At 40.0% G+C, this 21774-nt stretch overlaps 1 protein-coding gene across 1 annotated transcript in view; it reads left to right on the forward strand.

The window, feature by feature from the left end:
• The window catches only part of kcnh2b (potassium voltage-gated channel, subfamily H (eag-related), member 2b), a 269252-nt gene that overhangs the window by 24443 nt on the left and 223035 nt on the right, over positions 1-21774 (forward strand). The window contains exon 2 of the mRNA XM_073488708.1: positions 9666-9896. Within this exon, the coding sequence (XP_073344809.1) occupies positions 9666-9896 (231 nt within the window). The remainder of the gene's footprint in view (positions 1-9665; positions 9897-21774) is intronic.

The raw sequence follows: 21774 nt of genomic DNA on the forward strand, positions 1-21774 counted from the left end.
TGGTGTTATATATCACCTTCATGCTTGTGTTTGTCTGAAGATTGACTACATTATCTATACACACCCATTTCTAAAGCTAACATTCACTCTGAAGGACTCAGGCTCTTTAAAACATGCTTCAACAGCTTGAAAAAAAAGCTTGAAAAAAAAACCATCTACTTGGTACTTTTTGCCATTAACAATGACTTAAAAACACTTACTTAACAGCTGGAAAATGAAATGAACAACACGCACACAAAATCACACATGCACACACACATTTATGCCTTTGTATTGCCTAGTGCTCATGGCAGCCAGACAAACCCATCAAGCTTTATGAGCCTCTGAGGGCTGCTGCTGCTGCTAATTCATGGCGGCAGGCTATCAAACGCATCCACACAGCCAATCTCCACTGTTCCCATGAATATCTGAACAGACCCTTCCACCGGTTTATGTCTCCCATGCGAACAGCCTGTTGAATCCAGGACGTGCAGCCCTGATGGATGATATGTCTGTTTTATGAAGGAAGGAGGGAGAGAATGTGATAATCGTGTGCTTAATGCAGAGAGAAATGGGCAGAGGCGTTTTCATTGTGGAGCACCGTGATTTGATAGATGTTCACTTTATGTCGTGAAAATGGGCATAGTCACTCTTGGTTCTTGTAGCATGACTTTGAATAACAGACCTTTTTAGGGAGGGAGAGGAAGAAATTGAAGAATACCAAACCTCCAAACGGAGGTATTTCAGAGGCACACATTTCAAACCGAGTTTACTAGAACTCTCTGTTTTTTCAATGTATTGTGGTCCTTTTCCTTATTACAGGCAAAAAACAATGTCTGCTAACTTGCTGATGTCTCTGTAACTAGCTAGGTAGCTAGCTAACACTACATTGTTATTGCTGATTTGTGTTCAACAGTCTCTAATATTGACATATTTCAAAGTTGCATTCCCTCCTTTAATGGCATATGTCGCCTGAAATTTCAGTCCAGCAGTGAAGTTGCTACACTGGCAATTATAATAGATTTAAGTTAAGGTCACTGAGTCAGCTGTTTAAAACAAACAGCATGGGTAATATCACCATGTCACCATTAGGTTTTGTTTGCAACCTGCAAAAGCAAGCACTTGGTGAGTAGAATGTTGTAAGTGACACAACCAAAGGCCAGAGTTGCAAAAACAAAACTCATATTGTAATATACCATAGTTTCCATGAACAAATATGAATGTACTGGGCTCTTCTTGGAGAATATGGAAAACTTTGAAAGAATCGGAGACTATCCTGTCTAGAAAATCCACAGCATCAGTCGGTCCAGTAAGTGCCCCTAAACAGAACATGCTTACCGTCAAGTGAGTAGGCCCCCTAGAGGCCGTAGGAATTACGACTCTATTCCATTGGGCACAATGGAAGAAGTAGTGTGAGCCACAGTCTGCAGAGGGAGGATGTTGGGATGGATGGATGGCTCAATATTCCCCCCTTCTCATTTCTCAGTTTGTACATCCTCATTTCCTGTCCTCACCAGATTTGTTTCTCAAATCCGATCTGAAAGATGGCCTGTTGGTACTGTTATTTGTAAGTGATTAGATCCGATTTGTGCGTCCAGACATCACCAACCTATTGCAATGAACAACAAAGGGGTCAGTCACTACGTATGCTGTGTGTGTGTGTGACTTTCCAATAAGGAAGCATGAGGAAGGAAATCCATCATCTTGCTTTCCAAACAATCATGCTGACAAAATATTTCAGCATGACTGTCCATGGACTGTTGTTCTCTCTGTTATCATCTTTTTACTGCTCTGCTAGTAACAGCATGGATTCTGCTCAGCTGCTCTGATGTACTTCTGTGACTCTGGATTTGGCATCACTGTTGTGAATCGCACTGCCAGTGACACAAAAGACAATTTGAAATCCGATACAAGTAGCTTCAGGATTGAGACACTACTGTAGAAATCTGATTTGAATCACATTTCAAACCACCTCAGATAAACCATGATATTTCCATAACCATAACCAAGTTGTTTTTGTGCCTAGACATAACTGAACTTTAACCACAGCACTGTTTGATTAATAAGTGTATTGTGTGTTTGATTTGGGTGACTTTTTTAGAAAGAGATTTTGATACATGAGATACGGTACATCATGCCAGGCAACAGACAGATGAAGTGCTAAATGAACAAGTCATGGTTTAGGAAGTCAAAACTACTTGGTTAGGGTCAGGGAAGACAGTCTCTCTCTGATATATATTCTTGACAATAAATAAAACATCACTTTTACATGTTGTTGTTTTGTATTCAGCCATTATGCCTATTTGTTAATAATTTGATGATGTATACATACTTGTATATGAATGTAGGCCAGTCTGTACCTACTGATCCTCACCGGCATGCTGTGTGAGTGTGTTTTGTCTGCTCTCCTTGACTTCTGTCTTGATTAGAAGCCTTTTATTTATCAGCCAGTGTGGTACATGCTGTGTCTCTGTATTTCTAACACAGGGTCACACTGTGTTGTGTCTTGCTGAGTCCTCTCTTATTCCATTCTCTCCTCATTCACTCCACTCAAATTCTGAGCTTGATGCATCATCATCGGTTCTTTTAGAAAACACCCTCCGCCACACACACTCACACACACAAAAGTGCACTCAATCAATACATTCATAACCTACATTTCCATGTTGTGGCTCAACAATTGATACAGAAACAAATCTTTCCTACATCCATAAATCATTTAGCTGCAGCCTCAAAACTCATTCAGACATAATAATAACTGCAGCGGCTGAACAATTACTCCAAAACAGTGTGGCTCTCTTTGTGCATCTCACTGTTTGAGTCTTTGGTCAATAGGTGATTCTGAAAAGAAATGAAGCGTGCAGAAATGTCTAAGTGTGGCAGACCAGTCTCTCAGTGCTTATGAAATGACTTACTGGTTCAGAGGGGGAATTGTTATGCATCACCTCTGTGAACTGCTTCTGAGACATCATTTACAGGGAATAATCACTGTCTACCCTCCTTCCAGGTAAAGGATAATTCCTGTTCAGAGGCCATTTCATAATCAAGCCCAACAAAGAACACTAAGTGAGAAAAATTGCCTCAGCGTGTGGAGTTTGTTTTAATTTCATTAATTAATTAATCATAAGGGCAATGTATGATGTATTACCTTCTCTGAAAAGGAAGACCCAGAGGAAGGTTTACCTTGGGTAGAGGAGGACCCAGGCTGTTAATATATTAAGACACTCAGTACTGTAGTGGCATTGCAAAACAAGCTTGACTCAAGGAGATATGTTAATTTAGGTTCTTTGAAGCTGTATTCGATACTAAACAGGTAGGAATATTTCAAGTTGTGATTTGAGGTTCAGTCACTCTGAACTCTGTGTAAGGTGAACTAGGTATGATCAATACCAGAAGCATAAATATGTCTTACTTCCTTCTTCATCTAAAATGATTGAGGAGCACATTTTGGTCTCACTGCACCTAAATAAGGTAACGTGTAATTCAAGAGAAGACATTTCTCATGAAGGCAATAAAGGGGTCTGCTGAATTGCCAGAGCACGGTTGGAGGTTGGAGAGATTGGAAAAAGGTGGAGACTGGGGTCCGAAGATTTCTCTTGGGAGATAGTTAAGGTTATACCTACAAAGTTCAGTTCAATGGACACAGCTTAAAGCAGCTACAGTTAGGCGATATTTTTAAAATAACAATTTGAAAAAAATGAGGAAAGGTGTTTCTTGTATGAACGAACTGAATCTGCAGATAGATAGATAGATAGATAGATAGATAGATAGATAGATAGATAGATAGATAGATAGATAGATAGATAGATAGATAGATAGATAAAGTACTGTATACAATATACATGAAACAATAAAGTACTATATACAATATACAAAAGACAATAAAATACTATAAACAATAAAATGCTAAAGTAGTTATAACATTAAATAAAATACTGAGGTAAATAAAATAAAATGCTGAGGTATCGTGGAGTAAAGGTAAGTGGAACACAAGGTGCAAGAGGATAAGGTGCGGTTTTATTTACAGTAATAATAATTTAAAGAGCATTATTTGTGTGTGTTGGAGTGAGCGTTGTACAGTCTGATGGCACCTCCTCCAGGGTGGCAAGCTTAGAGCCAACAACTGACCCTGCCTTTTTTTATTCAGTCTGTTGGCATCCTTCACTTTGATGCCCGCACCCCAGGATACCACAGCAAAGAAGATGGTGCTCGCAACAACAGACTGAAAGAACATCTGGAGCATCCGGTTGCAGACTTTAAGGACCTGAGCCTCCTCAGGACATTAAACATCACCACAGCGAAAACAGAGACTCATCTACTCACTAGTCCGTCTTTAAAGGCTGACTTTAGTTACAAACTTTTCTAACTCTAACTTTACAACTTGTACATTGAGCAGTTTATAGAAAACCTGTATAGTAATTGTGTAGTAAGACACTTAGTGGTGGTGACGTTTAAGTCATGTGACTGCGATGTAGTCTGTTTATAGCCTAACTTAACTTAGCTGGCTTATTTTCGTCGATATTCCAAAATCCAGTTTCAGGTTTTTTGTCGAGGGAATCAGGGCGCTGCTAACTTCCGGGTTAAAATACATCATCCCTACACCACTCTATTTGCCCATGCCTCACCTCAGCTGTAGTGTCATTTGCATGTGTAACTATATTTTAACAGACTTTGACATATGGTACTGATTGGACTGTCAGTGAATCAAGCTGCCTGATCGATCCTATTGAACTGTACTTTTCCTATAGACCTATGATGGCACCATAGGTGTAGTGCTGCTGGAGTGCCACTCCGACATTTTTTTTCTCTAAGTGAGGAAATAAAATGTTCACAGTTTGCATAATCCAGTTGAATGTTAAATATTAAAGTGATGATTTGCTAAAACTACTTTGGCATGGTTGTATGGCATGTTTGAACAAAGATCGGCATCTTCTCGTCAGCAAAGCTGAACAGCTCTGCATGCGCAGCTCACTACATTATGTGACATGTAACGAGCTGGACACGTACAGTATCGTCCTGTCATTCACTCTGTGTGCGGGGGGCTGCATTTCACCAACCTGCACACTCAAAACAAGTAACTAAGAGTTACAGATGCAGATACTGCATTTAGGACCTGAGCCAACAAACTACTGACCTATATAAAAAGGTGACATAACCAGGCTTTGCAAACAGGTCATTTGGGAGTTTCTGTTCTGACATTTTCAGTGGCAAAAATATTCATAGTGTGAAAAACTTTATGACAAAAGTGAAGAAACAATCAGCCCCTGCTACTATCACTTACTGCAAAGTGTCCTGTGCCAAACTTTGTGCGAGGTTCATGGTGATAAATATGGAAGCCCATTTCTGCCAGTTAAAGAAAATAATAAGACGAAAACTAAGCTTGATGCAAAAAATATATCCATGGTCAGTCATAATTATGAAACACAAATTGAAATTATGTGATGAAAGTCTTCAGTATGGGTCAGAATTATGAGATTAAAATTTCAACTGAGATACAAAAGTCTTAACTATGAGATCAATTGTTTTTAATTCATAATCATGTCTTACTATGGGAATAGATTTCATCAACATTCTCATAACTTTTCAATGCTGCTCCTTCTAGTGCGCATGACCTCAGTATTTACAAAATTATGGCTACATATGGTAGGCACCAGTTGCCTACCATATAGCACTCAAAGTCTTTAGTTAACTATCATTAACTCATTTGAAGACAGCAAAAAATCCTTTCATTTTTTGGTATAGGTAATTTTGAAAAGGTGAAAGTGGTGGTGAAAATAACAACTGTGTGTGCATCACGTGCACATGCATGCACACGCCCGCGTCTTAGCTGTGCTCTGTTACTTCCACAAGCACAGCCTGATGTACTGCATATATACTCATAATACTAACTGGTACATTGGCATCAATAGATGGCCTCTGTAAGAGTTATCACCCTGAATTATTGCAAGTGTATTGCTTATTGTTTCACTTGTCATGCTGTTTTTTGCTACTCCATACAGCACCTCTCTAGATTTATGGAATGAATGTGATAATCACTAAGGAACAATTCATTAGTTAAAGTAGCAATTCAACTAAACTGAGATCAACTGCAAATCTTTGATCATCAAATTAAGCTTGATTGTATCATTTTCAAACATGCTGAACAGCACAGATACTTGCAGTGATAATTCTTTACCTTTCACCAGCATTTTAAACCTAGTTTCCAAGGAGCTGGCACTGTGTTTTAGGTACATTGAGATCAAGGTCTGAAGGTTGACATACTGAGCAAGAAGCAATTACAGGAAAGAAATCTCTCAGAGTTTACAGCAGCAATGAGGTGCACTTCCCTTTTCACAGCCTGAAGTCCTTGAGGAAGATTTATCGCTGGCAGCCTTTGTGAGGATCTCCCAACATGGAATGGAAATTACCGAAAAAATTAGGCAGTTTTTTGAGACCCAGGGTGAAGCGAGGACCTGCATGGCTTGTTCACTGCAACAATAATCTTGTGGCTAAAGCAAAGTTATTCATGTCACCTAGAAAGCTTAATGGTCATGACTTTGTCCTTTTATCCAAGCCTCTCACAAAAACGCATCTGATGAACGACTCCCATATGCAATCTTCTACTGAAAAATAGTTTTCTGTGTTTTACAGCGTCTGGTCTCATTATAATGGACATGTTTTGCTTGAAATGAGGCCTTATTAGTGGCTTTCAAATGTGTTTCCCCACCATCTGAGTGACCATCATCTTTGCTGCAAACTTCAGCAGAAAGAACCAGACAGAATGCAACTTTGTGCAGACATCCTCAATCTACCTAAATGCCCGATCTATCACCTTTATGATTCATCTTTCTCAAAATTGAATATTGATTGAGTGGTGATGTCATTTCAGGGAGCTCTCCTTTTTTGAAATTGCTTTCTGAACCTATGTGAGGACTCTTGGGTTCCAGCAGGAGTATGAGGTGCGACTACATGGTGGATGGAGCTGGCCACCATATGTGATTAAGGGAGAAATCTGACATTTTTCCACCTTGACCCTATTTTTCCATGTGTCTAAATGACTAGAGGGGCTACATTTTTTTTAAATCTGTCCAGGCTAAGCGGGCAACTGCAAAATGGGCTGTAATGTAATTCTCCAGGGCAATCACACATACAAAAATACATCCTCTCGTTTGTTTTTGCCACTGAGCAGCTCAAATTGGTATTCTAATGTACAACAACAGAAAGAATCCCTGCAGAGATAGACATTTTTGTTCAAGAATAAGATCCTATTTGTTTAACCAGAAACATTCAGAGTTGGTGTTTGGTGGAACAGTGGGAAGACAAACCAAGATGGTATCGATTAGTTTTATTTTGTCTATCGAATTTTAAATAAAGTTTGTTATAAGATGATAAAATGATTGTAAATGGTTTCTGGTGGCATTGGTAGTGGCTGTTTCTGGTTAAACAGTAAAAGGATCTCACTCTTTTAGAAAATTACAGACCACGGTCTGGACCAAACAGCTGAATCTTAGTCCAACAAAAAGAGATGGTCTCTGCCTGGATCAAATTGACCCATGGGTCAGTTCCTTCCTAGTGTGACAACGTCTTTTGTATAGATGCACCAACACAAAACGAGCCATGGTAGCACATGGGAAGAGCAGTCCAAATATTTGATCGACATGTGGTCGGAACTTTATAGAGTTCAGAGTCTGTTGCAAGAAACTAATTGTTCCCCTATTAAACAGTGGCAAATCATGCTTGCCATTCATGCTCAACCTGCTGCTTGTAAATGTAGTAATTATTTTATCCCCTCTGCTATTCATCTTATAATTCATGATAGGCTATTCTTTGTGTCTCTGTAAGGTCTCATACAATTTTTTCAGGTTGTTTTTAAAAGATTTTTATCATTATTTTTTTGCCAAATCTCCCTCTATTCATTATCTTGCTTCTGTTTCACTTCCCTCCCATCCTCCATCCACCCTTTCCTAAATGTATCTCCTGTTTTTCATTCTTTCTTCCTTTACAAAGTCCAAATCAAACCATCGCATTTCCATCCATTTATCCATCTTCAATCAGCCCTCCTCCTGCTGTTTTCTCACGTCACCCACCCTCATCTGTCACCAGCCATTCCTCCTACCCTCTAACCATCTATATGACTATTTATGAGTGCAGTATTCCTCACAGTGGGACCTGGTACTAAGTGAAAGTAACAGGGAACATTGGGGCTCTTCAGAAGCTTAAAGCTCTTTAGTGGAGGCCATCTATCAGCCTGTCAGAAGAGCACTCTGATGCACCACAAACACAATCACACGTCCACAGAGGCCTTATGTGCTTGCACAGATTTCTATTGTTTGTATGCGTTCCCACAAAATACTCAAGAGATTCACCTCACACAAACTCGAGACTTGTAATTCATACATGTATTGCAAGTAAAAAATGGGGTATGGGTAAGGAAGTATGTGCATGTGTGTCTGTGTGTGTGTTAAGCCACAGTAGCAGCTCTCTGAGTGTGTTCATCCAATGACATTGAGGCCATGGAGCTAAATGGCTCCTTCTACAGTAAGTAGTTGAGACAGAGAGAGAGAGAGAGAGAGAGAGAGAGAGAGAGAGAGAGAGAGAGAGAGAGAGAGAGAGAGAGATCAAAGCTTGTGTGAGACTAAGCTACCAAGATTGCTGCTATGGTTTAGACTTATTTATAAATATACAGTATATACTATATTTTAGAATTATAACATAAATATACTGTACATATGCAAACCTATGGTCACACACACTTTGCCTTTAGTGTGGAAGAAGATAAACATTTTTTAGCCATATTATACGGAGTAGTCATAATAGGCCATCAACATCACTTCATAACAACTGTGAATGACCAATAATTTTGGTTCATAATACTCAAGAACGTATTGTTTATTACTGATTCCATACCCCTATTGTGTAAATCTGATTTTATTTTGAAAGTGGGACTCTTATTTTGAAGTTGAGAAGTCGACATGGCTGGTGAAGGCCAAAATTGCTTCTAAACGAAAGAAAGCGACAAACTATTGAAAACGTGTCTTCCATGGGAGGAATACTGTATTTGATATCGTTTCGTTGGTGAAAAAGGGACAAGGTTTGTGAACGGTTCATTTATAAACGAATAACTTTCCAGCTTCGTCGTGTAGTCTGAGTTTATTAAGTTTATTTCAAAAATATGTTTTTATAGTGCAAATATTTGATATAAATTGGTCTGTTAACTAAATGCGCAGCATTTAATTAGCATTCCTTGCTAACTGCTCTGCAAGTCTGTGGAAGTGTCCATGAACATGCTGTAAACACTTGAATGCTGAGGCGTGCTTGAAATTAGTGGGTTTATTTGGAGCAAAACAAAAAAAATAAGAAAACTTAAAATTAAGTATTTATTATTTTTTTTTACATTTATTAACCTAGAGGACTAATTATTTTCTCCTGAAATATACAACTTTTTTGAGTCCTATGTCATAAAATTACTGTAGACAATTTGATTTTTAGCAGGAAAAGCACAGGTTTTACTATTAACTTTATTAAATAAAAGCCCTATTCCACTGAGGTATCCCAAAAGGCATACTGTTAGCCGATCCAGAAACTTACTAAGCTTGTTTCCATGCATTTATTTGCTCATATGTCCCTCTCCCATTCCAGTACCATGACATGAACATTGGTGTTGTCTTGGTGAATAGTGAAGTAACCTTGTCTCATTCCATCCACAGGTCGTAAATTCGTCATAGCCAATGCAAGAGTGGAGAACTGCGCCATCATCTTCTGCAACGATGGCTTCTGCCACATGTGTGGTTACTCGCGTGCTGAGATCATGCAGAAGCCATGCACCTGTAACTTCCTGTATGGACCCGACACCAAGCGACTGGCTATCGCCCAGATGGCACAGGCCCTGCTCGGTTCGGAGGAGAGGAAAGTGGAGATCAACCTTTACCGCAAAGATGGTAGGAAAAAAACCTGTTTGATGAAACCTGAATGATTTGAGATGTGTTTGAATGGATGTAAGACAGTGTACTGTATGTGCACCTTGTATTGGCCTGTTGACTTGTACAGTGTCTGTACACGTCTTGGAAAGAAAGTGTGTTGTTTTACCTAGAAGTTAGAGCTGACAGTGATGTTGTCATAGGAATGTAGAGATGGACTATGCCATAAAGGTGGTCAGTGAGTGTTTATGTAGTGTTTGGGGAAGGAAGTGATTGCTAAAGAAGTTAGGAGAGTATTTGACATGTAAGTTGCTGTGTTTTTGGGAGAGTACATGTATTGTGATGGGAAGCGTCCTGTGACAGGTGAGTATGTATCTGAGTATGCTTAAATGTGAAATTTGTAGGTGTTGAAATGGTTCTGTCATTATACAGTGTACTTGTTTCTCAGTTAGCCTCAGTATCTGTTTGTGTAGTGTGTACAGAACATTTGGCACCCAGCAGCTCTTGTTTATGTGTGAGCTGTTATGTGTGAGTGACCTGACTACTGTACTGATAAGTCCATGTTGTATTTTGTCTCTTGCAACTTTTTAGTGCCAAGATTTCTTGTTGTGATGAGCATGGAAGTGCAGAGAATGCAGTATGGTGCGTTAGGTCTGCTTCCAGTTTGTATAAACAGAAGACTAAAGTATAATTGCGCTTAGATTATAGCTGAGCACCTTCAAGTTTTTAAATCAGTGTCTGCACATGTAAGCAGACTTTGACTTTCATATAAAAGTCACAAGTCAAAGTAAACAACAACAGGCATTTTGTAACATACTCACGAAATAGCAGCATTTTCAATGAACCTTATTTGAATTAACCTGTCCAGTAAAGTGTTCTTCTGAATAAAGTAAACGGGGGAAGCCCTTGGAGATTTCTCTTCAGTGGCAAGATTTTATTTATGTCTATACACATGCCAACTGGAGCAGGACCAGGTAACCGGACGCTGGTCACAGCAACGATAGACGGCTTCCATGGTGATAAAGAGCTGCCATGGTAATAAAGTCAGCAACTTCCTGGGCTGTGGCTAAAGCATCAGCCCAACATTTTTCAACCTGTGGACTGACATGAGTGAGAGAAGGAGAGGGACAGGGAGAACGGGGGGGAAAAGGGGGCAAGATGACTAAGAGGCAGGAAAACAGCACAGCTCTGAAAAATGAGGAAAAACCAGTGGGTGAGAAGTGGGAGAAACAGAGTGAGAGAGAGGAACAGCGACTGCCAGAAAGCGTATTTTTCAGGTAATCTGAAAGCATTGTTGGTGGTGAGAGAAAGCAAGTAAAAGAGAGAGTGAGAAACAGTGAGATGGCACCAGCTGTTTCCTGATACTTCTGAGGAGTGCCTTGCCAATTCAACCCCTCCCCTCAGCACATTTTACTTTCCACAGTTTATACTGGAGACATGGACACACACACCCACAGTCTGCTATACAAAGTACCTCTTAAACAGCTACAACCCTGTATATAGAATTACAGAGGTGTTGTCATTTCTGTCCAACTGGCTATGTTAACAAGAGTCCACCATGCTAACAACACATAGTTAAAGGATTTGGAGGCAACATCTAATGTGTGCAAGTGTCTTGTGCCAGTGTGGGCTGTCAGCTGTAAAGCTGCTGTTGGCACACACAGTGCAGTGGCTTGAAAATGCCTTCCTTTTCAAGGAAAAACTAGAAATTAGCATATCAACAAAAATAGCTTTGTTGTTTGTAGTTTTAGAAAGGAAATGATTCGTGTAATGAGCTTACTCAAAGACACAGAAAAATCTGATTAAATATTCATAAAATAGAACTACAACAAGAGGTCAATGAGGGGTCGATGAGCCCGACACAGCAAAGCAACCAATATTGCATACATTCAATAAATATGGAAAGAATCTTCGGCCCTTTTGTTTGTGTGATAAATCAGCATACTTAATGTTAGAGTCCAACCAATACTGAACCTTATGGGCCGATGCCGATACCAATACTGGGAAGTAAAAAAAAAATCTGATATTGATACTGTATATCAGACGCAATTCTTATTTACACAGATTATATACATAAATACACATGCAAAGATCCCTCAAATATGGTTATCAAGCACATGTGAAAAGATTTTTTACATAATGGATGCAGGCTATTTTTCATCTGAACAACAAACTTTATTGTCCAAAATTACATTAGATACACGGATACTGATATATCTGCAATAGGCCACTGTCAGCTGATTACATCTGCCAACCGGTATTAGTGAGGCTCTACTTAATGTAGCAGCTTAGCTCTGCCCAAAGCCATCAAGAGTTAACTGAGCATGCTTAGTGTTTCCATCAATTAACAGTAAATCTATAGTTTCACACGTCAGACTCAGACCGAAAAGTTCCCTTGGAGCACATGATAGTCAAGTTCTTTGCTAGAGAGCTTAGCAGAGGCAAACAACACTACCTACCAGCTTTCTGCCATCACATTTTCCTTGCATCTTCCCATGACAAAGTTATGAGCTTGATTTACTTGTACTGTAGACAAGCTGATGGGATCATTCCTGTTGCCAGCTTTGAGCATCTGCTCTGTTTGCCCAGGGATGTGTGTAGTGGATTCTGAGTGGGATTTATATTCACAGTTGCTCCAGTGATTATACTTGGCAGCATCCATGTGTGAATCCACTGAAAAAACAGTATTAATGTGCTGCAGGGCTTCACAAAACAAATGTACTGTAGGGGTGGGGAAAAATCTAGAAGCATCACAGTTCGCTCTTGAATGATTATGTCGCGTTGCAGAAAGTCAATAACTGGACATTTAAAATGTAATTCTTGACAGTCTGATTATCTATAACAATTTAGTGAGACCAAACCAAAATGCGCTGTTTATTTTAACTATGGATCATTACAAATAACCTAAGGTGTAAAAGAAGCAAGTAGTCATAGTTCTAAATGTATAAATAAATAAATAATGTTTAGAAATAAAAAAGTTGGGATGTGTCAAGATGTATCCAGTATGCATCAATAGTCATTTTGTAATGGCATCATAGTTCTCTTGGATCCAATCAACTGCCGTCCACGGGTTATGGCATAGTGTAACAAAATGGCGTGACAGTGTTCCTTATTCAAGAGTCCTTTAACCCTGTGCAAATCTGCCACTTAACCAGCCCCAAAGCATGCCAGACGATCACATTTCCTCCACCACGCTTGACAGATGGCAGCAAACACTCCACCAGCATCTTTTTATTTGTTCTGCGTAGGGTTGGGCGCTATGGCCTTGAAATAATATCACGGTATTTAAGGCTGTATGGCGATAAACAATATTTATCTCAATATTTTGATATATCCTCAAAGCCCTTCATAAATGTTAGGATTAAGCAAATATTTTTGACCATATATCTCAATATTAATGTGACTATAATGTAGGAATGACTAACGGCACTTTCACAAAAAAACAAAGTAGAACAGTCTGGTAAGATCAGGAAATGTTACCCCAAAGTTTGGAGCACTACCAGCTCCAGAGCTGAATGATGATTGATTAGTGTGTGTTACGGCAAGAGGGAGAATAATTTAGCGTTTTTAGTGGAGGCTTGTATTCTCAGTCTTTTAGCCACACTAATTGACAACAGAAAACCCAACAGTATTGTATCTTTTGCCTGCTCGCTGTAAGGAGGTACTGAGTGCTAGAGGATTGAGGAGTGTTAAAAGCTGTTATCCACTGTGGCAATATGACTGAGCTTGGCTGACGGTGCACAAGACTATATACATATCACATAAACTCGTGCACAAACACGCACACACGCACACACATACACCCACACACATGCAGTGCACCCACACACCAGGCATATGTATCTCTATAAATGGGGAGTTGTGTTTATCATGTTGCCATGGAGTTTGTAGAGAGGCCCTCATCATGTTGTCACAGTAACTAAGGGACACTCTTATGACTGGATGGAAAAATGTCTGTTGCACTCTTCCACAGGACACATCTCCTTTTTGTGGAGGACACTGTTTCTAGGTTTATATTAAAGTCTAGTGCATGTAATAGGGATATATTGTAACTTAAGAGTAACAGTAAATTATTTGGAACTGTTACTGAAGATAATGTCTTTAAATGAAACCTTCTGGCACCTACTCTCAGTTTTTTTTTCCACTGGACATCAAAACTTGTCCGCCTTTGTGCTGAGCCAAAGATTTCTGTTGTAAGTAAAATCTCTTTTGATTTGTGCCCAATTAAAGATAGTAAATGATTACAAAATTGTGCTCAGGTAAGGTGTTTGATATCTATTTGTGTGTGTGACCCTGGTGACTCCTCTCTCTCTATCATGGTCACATACACTCAAGCTCACAAAGACACAAACACAGAGTCTTAGGTAACCCCAGCAGGCCACCTTCAAGCCATCATAGAGCCACTGATCGAACACAGTCGACACGCCTCATCCATAATGCACACAGGGAGGAAACACTATGCCACCTCCTCTTGTCCCCTTTGCCTCCTTCCTCCCACCTCTCACTCGTCCCTCCTTCTGCAAAGGCAGAGGAGGAAAAGAAAGCATAGCCTCTGATTTTACTTAGTTAACACTGCATAACCATGACCCACACATACATGCATACAGAGACTGCACACACATGCATGAATACATTGCACACGCACACACACACAGGCTTCATCTGAGCCCATTTATCTAGTGCCAAGCTTAGGCATGAGCTTTCACGATGATGAATCTCCCTTCTCGCTCTCGCGCTCAATTGGCCGACTCCGATTGCTCACCAGCTTAATCAATCATGCTCTCCAGGTAAACTGTGATAAGAAACATGTACACATACACTGAGCATATACTATATAGGCTTTCGTAAAGAATGGGCTACTGCCTCTGTTGGGTATTACCTGTATGGCTTTGAGTCCCCTTGCTGACTGAATGTCACAACTCTGTGGTTTTACTTTGGCCTTTGGTTCACAGGGAATATGGTGGTGACTAGCGAGAGGTTCAAAGTGAAAATGAGAGCATAGGTGTTTTTGTTCTGTTTGAGAGCGAGAAACAAAGTAGATGAGCAGAGGGAGTGAATAAATGTTCAACCGGATAGATATTCCTCTAACTGTACACTTAGACACTGTGACCCTATGTCTCTGAAGCTCAGTCTTTCTCACTCAAACTCACTCTCTCACCTCCTTGTGTCTTATCTTTCTCTTCTCAGTCTCTCTAACTTGTCTCACTGTTTGTCTCTCTCTCCTTCTTTTCCTCTGGGCTCCAGTTGCTAAGCCTCACAATCTCCAGCTTTTCCTCTCCTGTTTCATTGACACTCAGTGTCTTCAACTTTCTCACGACCTTTGTCTTTCTGTCTCTCTCTGCCCTTCCATCAGGGAAAAGAGAACCTTGCTTGCCATCAGCCTGTAATCTTGTGACGGAGTGAGTTCTAATACATGTTGTCTGTATAAAGGAGCTCTGAACACAGCCATCATGAGATAGATCAATTCAAGGATGTCACTGTTGTCACTGTTGAGCTGCTGGAGCAAGAGTAAATCCTCTTTCAAGAGGCTGTTTGACAGCTTCTCTCTGTAACTGCAGAGTTTTGACAGGTGACAGAATCCTTTGAATACAGACGTTTTCTGTGTTATCTGTTCAGGATAATGCATCTTCTCAAACTATGCATCAAAGTAAAATATCAATTTGTGTACATTGCACAACAGAGTTAAGCATGTCAGGTATGAATACTTAAACTGAGTTTAAGGTGGCCAACTTCATGTACTCATTTATTATTGACAATGTGTGGTATTTTGTTTTACAGCCCTTTTATTTTTATTTTTATTTTTACTTTCTTTCAGTTTCATTAATGTGACTGATGTTTTAAATATCTAGTGTTTAGCTAGACCGCGTGGTGAAATACACCATGCTTACAAATGTGGAAAAAGTGGTTAAAATTAACTCATACAAATGAGTGTACTCACTTTGGCTCTTCTTTAACACTCCATTTAAGTGAACACAAGTATGTGTAAAATATCATAGAAGCAGATACTGATATGTCACATTAAGGATATGTTGGCAGCACGGTGGCTCAGTGGTTAGCACTGTTAGTCACCTCACAGCAGCTTTATGTGCACAGATTGCATGTTACCCGGGGCTCTTTCCGGGTGTTTTGGTTTCCCCCACTGTCAAAAACATGCACTGTATATTAGATTAAATCTCATATTCTTGACCAATGCACTGGATTAGAACTCAAGTTGTTCCCTGGGTGGATTAATTCCTACATTTGAAGGATAACTTAACATGAGACTGTCCACTGGTCAGGCCAATCTCATGCACATCAATGAGCAGTTCTGCCTTTTCAGTCAAGGGAGCCAGGTGCACTATGAACACCCCTTCTCATTTCCCATGTTCACATGCCATCTGTTACTGAACCTCCGAATGCCCCGAGCAAGGACCTCTCATTGGACCTCACACTAGATAACAGTCTGAACTGTTGTTTCCTAGGTTGAAGAGGGAGCAGTTAGTTGTGATGATCCACAGGAAGAAAATTTCAACTTAATTTGAAGGCGATAAAAATTTGATTACAATGACATTAGCTCAGTCATTGCTTCCATGAGAATCCCCTGAAGCTACTGTATCAGAGCTCCCTTTTTTTGTCTTCCACATTTGTTATCATGCTCTTAAATCACAGGTCACACACTGTACCTCTTTATCGTAGCTGTAATGGCTGAGACAAATTATATCTATTCCAAGGGGAGGAGGCAGCTGTGTCAACAATGCAATGTTCTTTATCTCAGCTTTATGAAAATCTGCCGTCTCCCTCATTGGGTAGCACTCAGGTTGGTGTGTGTCTGCATGTGATACATGTCTAGTCTTAATTTCCTCAACAGCTGCGCTTTATGAAGGTCACAAAACTTCCTGCATTGGCAGTGGTTATTGGCTTTGAACACAGAGTAAGGATCCATGGCTGAATGTTTTTTTGGAGTTTGTGTCATAAAATATCCATTTTTGACCTGAATTAAATTATAGACCACCTGGTTACAGGTGATCTACTGCAGTACACAACTGACCAGCAGTTTTCTGCAATAAAACCTCTAAATCCTGAGGGAAAGTCTAGAAAACCATTCCCCACCATCACCAGTTGCAGACATAAGCATTTGTTTTTCCAGCATGTGTGACTGTGAGCTGGAAACAAGACATGTCTTGAGTGTGCTGTGGATTTTGAGGACTAGCAGGTGTCTATCAGACAGTATGAGTGTCCTAACATCATTGTGCTGTGATAATGCAGCGAACCCAGAGGAGCAGGCTGTCCTGTGTGACTGTGGGGACTCTTGATTGCCTAGCAGCAGTAGCTAAGCAAAGCACTTAGAGACCTGCAGCCTCTCCGGAGAGGTTAGCACTCTACACCGCTGACTGCTGTGGATCATCCCACCTCTAGCAAAGAGCACATAACACGTACAAATACACAAACACGACTAATGCTGTCAGCTGTCGCCCACACAACAACAAGTTACATTAGGTTTTTTGATCTGAAAGGACAGGCGTCCATTTTCAAAACAGAGATGGAGAGCTTTTTGTTTGTTTCAGCACAAATGGACACGATAATGACGTAAACTTGCACTTTGGTACATGGTGTAACAGGATAGAGAGGGGGGATGGTAGGGAGAGAGAGAGAGAGAAAGAGAGAGAGAGGGTACAGGTGACTAATAGGAAACTCTATTCAGACCAACAGTGTTACTAGTACATGAACTGAACCCTAAAACACTCTTCATGTAATATTAAACCTTCAGTACAAGTTCACTGGGACTGGGATGTATGTGTTAAGTAACACTCTGAGTTAGATCACATAGCACCAAATTGAGGAGCATCAGGATCACATTACACATCGCTCCAATTGTACTCTGTCTGCATAACCCTTGGGGTCTGTGTACTAAGCTCACAGTGTGGTTATGTGTGTATCTGTGTGTGCATATCCCCCTAATTTTTTGATGACACCTAAATAATGAATCATGACATGTTGAAGTGTGATAGCGCTGCATTGTGTGTCTGCCTCATTAGTCACCCAATGTGCTGTACCAGACTGCAAACACACTCATATACACAGTAGGGACAAAGACGCAGTAGAACCATCGCACCATCCAAATCAATGTAGGCATCTACAATCACACTTGCTCTAGGTAATGTGAAGTAATGCTGCGTGTGTGTGTGTGTTTTTTCTTGGAGTGAAACAATATTTAACATCCATATTAAGTACACAGCAGTAAACCATTCGGTTGTGGCTGAGAAACTAAATTTAAGTCAATTTAAGAAGTCTGTTTAATCTTTGCCTGGGAAATGGCTTATTCAAATATACTGGTAATCTCTTTATGAGGAAAATCAGCAAATAAAAATCTCTTACTAAGTTTGAAGTTGCAGGGAATAGAGGCTGATAGGACAATTTACAAACTATCATCGGCAGAATTTGGCTCTGAAATTGGCCAATGGCTGCACAGCCTCCCCCAGTCTCACTGGGACACCCTGTATAACCATTTTGCACAGATGCTCCATACACAAAGTCAAAGCAATGTCAATGTGTACCTGAGATAATTTATATTTATATGAAAGTTTAACTTTATATAAGACAACTCTATTCATAAATGTTGTGCATGATAAGGTTGTTGGTCACAGTATGGCCTTGTTACTGCATTAGACTGAAGGTAACTGCTGCTCTGTCAAAAGCACGCTGTCTCTGTTTTGCTAGTGTAACACTGGTTACTCTTGTTTGTTACTGTTTCAGTGTGCATCTTTTAAACTGGCAGAGGTACGACACCAGTTTAAAAATCCACGTAGAGAGCAAATACAAAGTTATGTCCACTGGCTACTGGCTTTTTCTGCTCCAAACTATCGTTATTCTGTTGCCCTTTAAAGATCCACTATTGGTCAACCTCTAGCAGGTAATAAATTCTATGATGTTCTGGTCACCAGTTGGGCCTTTTGTACACACCCTACCCAGTCACACACTGTGACTGGGTAGATTATCACTCAGATCCTAACCCCAAGCCCTTAAATGATGGAGAATATTGGTTTTGGTATGCCAAGTCACTAATAACGGCAAAGACTTCTGATCACTGTGTTTTCATAACTAGTTTTTCACTCAAGTCTGACTCAAACCAAATCTGTGGTATGAGAAATCTGGCCAAGCTGGCCTGATTTGGTGTTAAATGTCAAGCTCATATATATGCCAAGAGATTCATAGCCTCTTTAAGTCTTTGCTTGTTGCATCTTGCTTAAATGTGCCTAAACAATATCCAACCATTGTGCCCTACACGTCATATTTTGTTTTCCTTCTATATGTGGCCCTTACTTGTGTAGATGATGAGGGAACAAGTTGAATTGAAAGTTCAATCATCATTTTTTTCTCAAGCATTTGCTACATTCTTCAGTCTAATATGATGCTTGCATGTGAAGAGGGACACTGCTACACTTCATACTATGGATGCAGGTGTAATCTGCTGTTATAATCCACACTGCACATTTCTTTTTATAGCCACATATGAATATACTTGTGTCTCTCACCCAACATCAATTATATTAGTAAGACTTTTTTTCAGCTGTAGAATTTGAAATATTATCACATACATGTAGAGACACTGACAAACAGAACCTTTAAAGCTTTGAAATAACATTTACATCACTAGGTGGATGCAGTGAAGCTAATGTGCTCATATGAATGAGGCTTGGCTTGAACAAACCTCAGAGGTGTCTCTGTGTGTGCGTGTGCAAGCTCAATATTCATTTCCTTTGGTAATCTTAAAATATGTGGACAGGTTTAGTCCATTACCCCAGAGCCTTTACCTCTGTCTCCTCTTCGTCACTCTGAGTTATGCCCTCATCCTCATTCGCTCTCTGGGTTTTCTGCAACCCTCCATCAGCATGCAAATGGTCATTGGCGCTCCTGCTCTAAATTAGCAAGCTGCGTTGACATCTTACAAATGGAAAGAAGTCACTTTGAATTGTTTTCTGTCTCTGCACCAGTTCAACATTTATTCAGAACAAAACTTCATATTTCACCCATAGAGGAAATGTGTTGTAAAGAAATATTTTAACTAATGCATTGATCCTATATCATCTCAGGTTCTGGTACAAAGATTTTAAACACATGAAGACCTTCAGTCATGCATTTGTACATCAGATACATTTGTAGGGTATGTGTCAATCAGTGTGTGTGTGTGTGTGTGTGTGCTTGTGGGTGTGTTGCTCTTATAATTACAAAATATTAATCTTGATGGCACATTGCCTTTTTGGCGTATGCTCCCAGTGAATAACTTTTATGGGAATTAACGGGGTGGTATCTTCAAACATGGTAGCTACTTCTTCTATATCTTTGATATATGTCACCACACAATGCCTTTCTTTTTCAAGGCTGCTCTCTTTGCCTCTGTCTTTTCTTCAAGTGTTTTTCATCACTTGTTCTGTTTGCTAGTATAAACTGTAGCCGGGAGCGCTGGAATTGGTAGCTTTCACTGTTCCACCATTGCTAGTATAGGTACCAGAACAGGAGGATCCTGCTTTCTGCCTGTTGCACGAGTGGACAGGACCACCTCCTTCAGGTATTCTCTGTCCTGATTGGATAAAGTGGGCAATGTCTTTTCTCTTTTACTGCATGTGTGGGGGAGGAGAGACATTTGTTACTGACCAAACACTCTATAACAGTGATCACTGTTGGAATATAGAGCTATGTAACACTTATTTTAATAAGAAAATAACACAGCAGCTTTAAACTGTTTTTCGTCATTGTTCAACCGAAATCCGGTGACTGACTGCAGATTCAGACAAACACAATAGGAGTGTTTATTGCTGTAGATAAGTGACCATTCTCCAGAGAATACTAGTGTCACATAGCCAGACCTCTCGCTACAGCATTGTGTCACAACAGTAGAGAAAAGTCTGGTTGCACACATTATTATTATGGTATAAAGGGGGAAAAAATGTTCTGGCTTGTTTGTTTTTCTTAAACCAGTCACACTAGTTGTGGCTGGTGGAATGTTAGCATCTGGGGAGCCAAATCCTGGCCTTAAAATTGGCTTAATCCCTGCAAAAGAAAAGGTAACAACTACTAGCTTGTTCATATTCGTACCATTAGTGATCAGGTTCGGGTAACTTGCCATTTTCAGCAAGTAGGTTGCTCGGTTCAGAAGTTGTTGTTGTTGTTTGCTGATGAGACAGGGATTTTGATTCTCGGGAGGAGAATGCAAATTAAAGAAGCTTTTTTTTTTTTTTTTGATCCTGAAAACGAGGCACATACTGAACCAGGGATTTTCTGTGGGCTACCATTCCAACCCTCAACATGTTTTTCTCTCACTGTAAATTTAGATTGTAGTATTGTAGTAGACTGCAGTATGTCTACCTTTCTCTCTGCCTGCCATTGTCTATCTTTCATCACTCTCTTTCTCTCGCTCCTCTGTGTCTTCTACTGTCTTTCTGTCCAGGTTTTGTCGAAACATTTCCAGACTACAAGATGCTGCTGTATATGCAGTCATATGACAGAGAAGTATCAGTACGGAGGTTCAAAGAAGCTCTTCTTGTACTTTTATTATTCTGAGTGTCTTCTTGCCACACCATGCTAATCTGAATTTGCATGTATACATTATGTAAATGTTTCTCCCTGTCTCTCCCTCTCAAAGTTCAGTAGTGTGTGTGTGTGCGTGCATGCGTGTGTGTGTGTGTGTGCATCAGAGAGAGAGAGAGACTGTTGTGGAAAGTCTCAGTGGAAAGTGTGTATATGCATGAGGAAACCTCGACTGAAATATGAATAGGGGTATCCTGTCCACTTGTCAATGTGAACGCCTCATTGTAATCTCTCTCTCACACACACATACAGACAAGCACACAAACAACATGTGCCTGATTTGAACATTTCTGTTATGAAAAGGATTTTTCAGCAGCAGTCTAATATTTCCCCT

The sequence above is a fragment of the Pagrus major genome, chromosome 19 (genome assembly GCF_040436345.1).
Source record: "Pagrus major chromosome 19, Pma_NU_1.0".
In the NCBI taxonomy this organism is placed as follows: domain Eukaryota; kingdom Metazoa; phylum Chordata; class Actinopteri; order Spariformes; family Sparidae; genus Pagrus; species Pagrus major.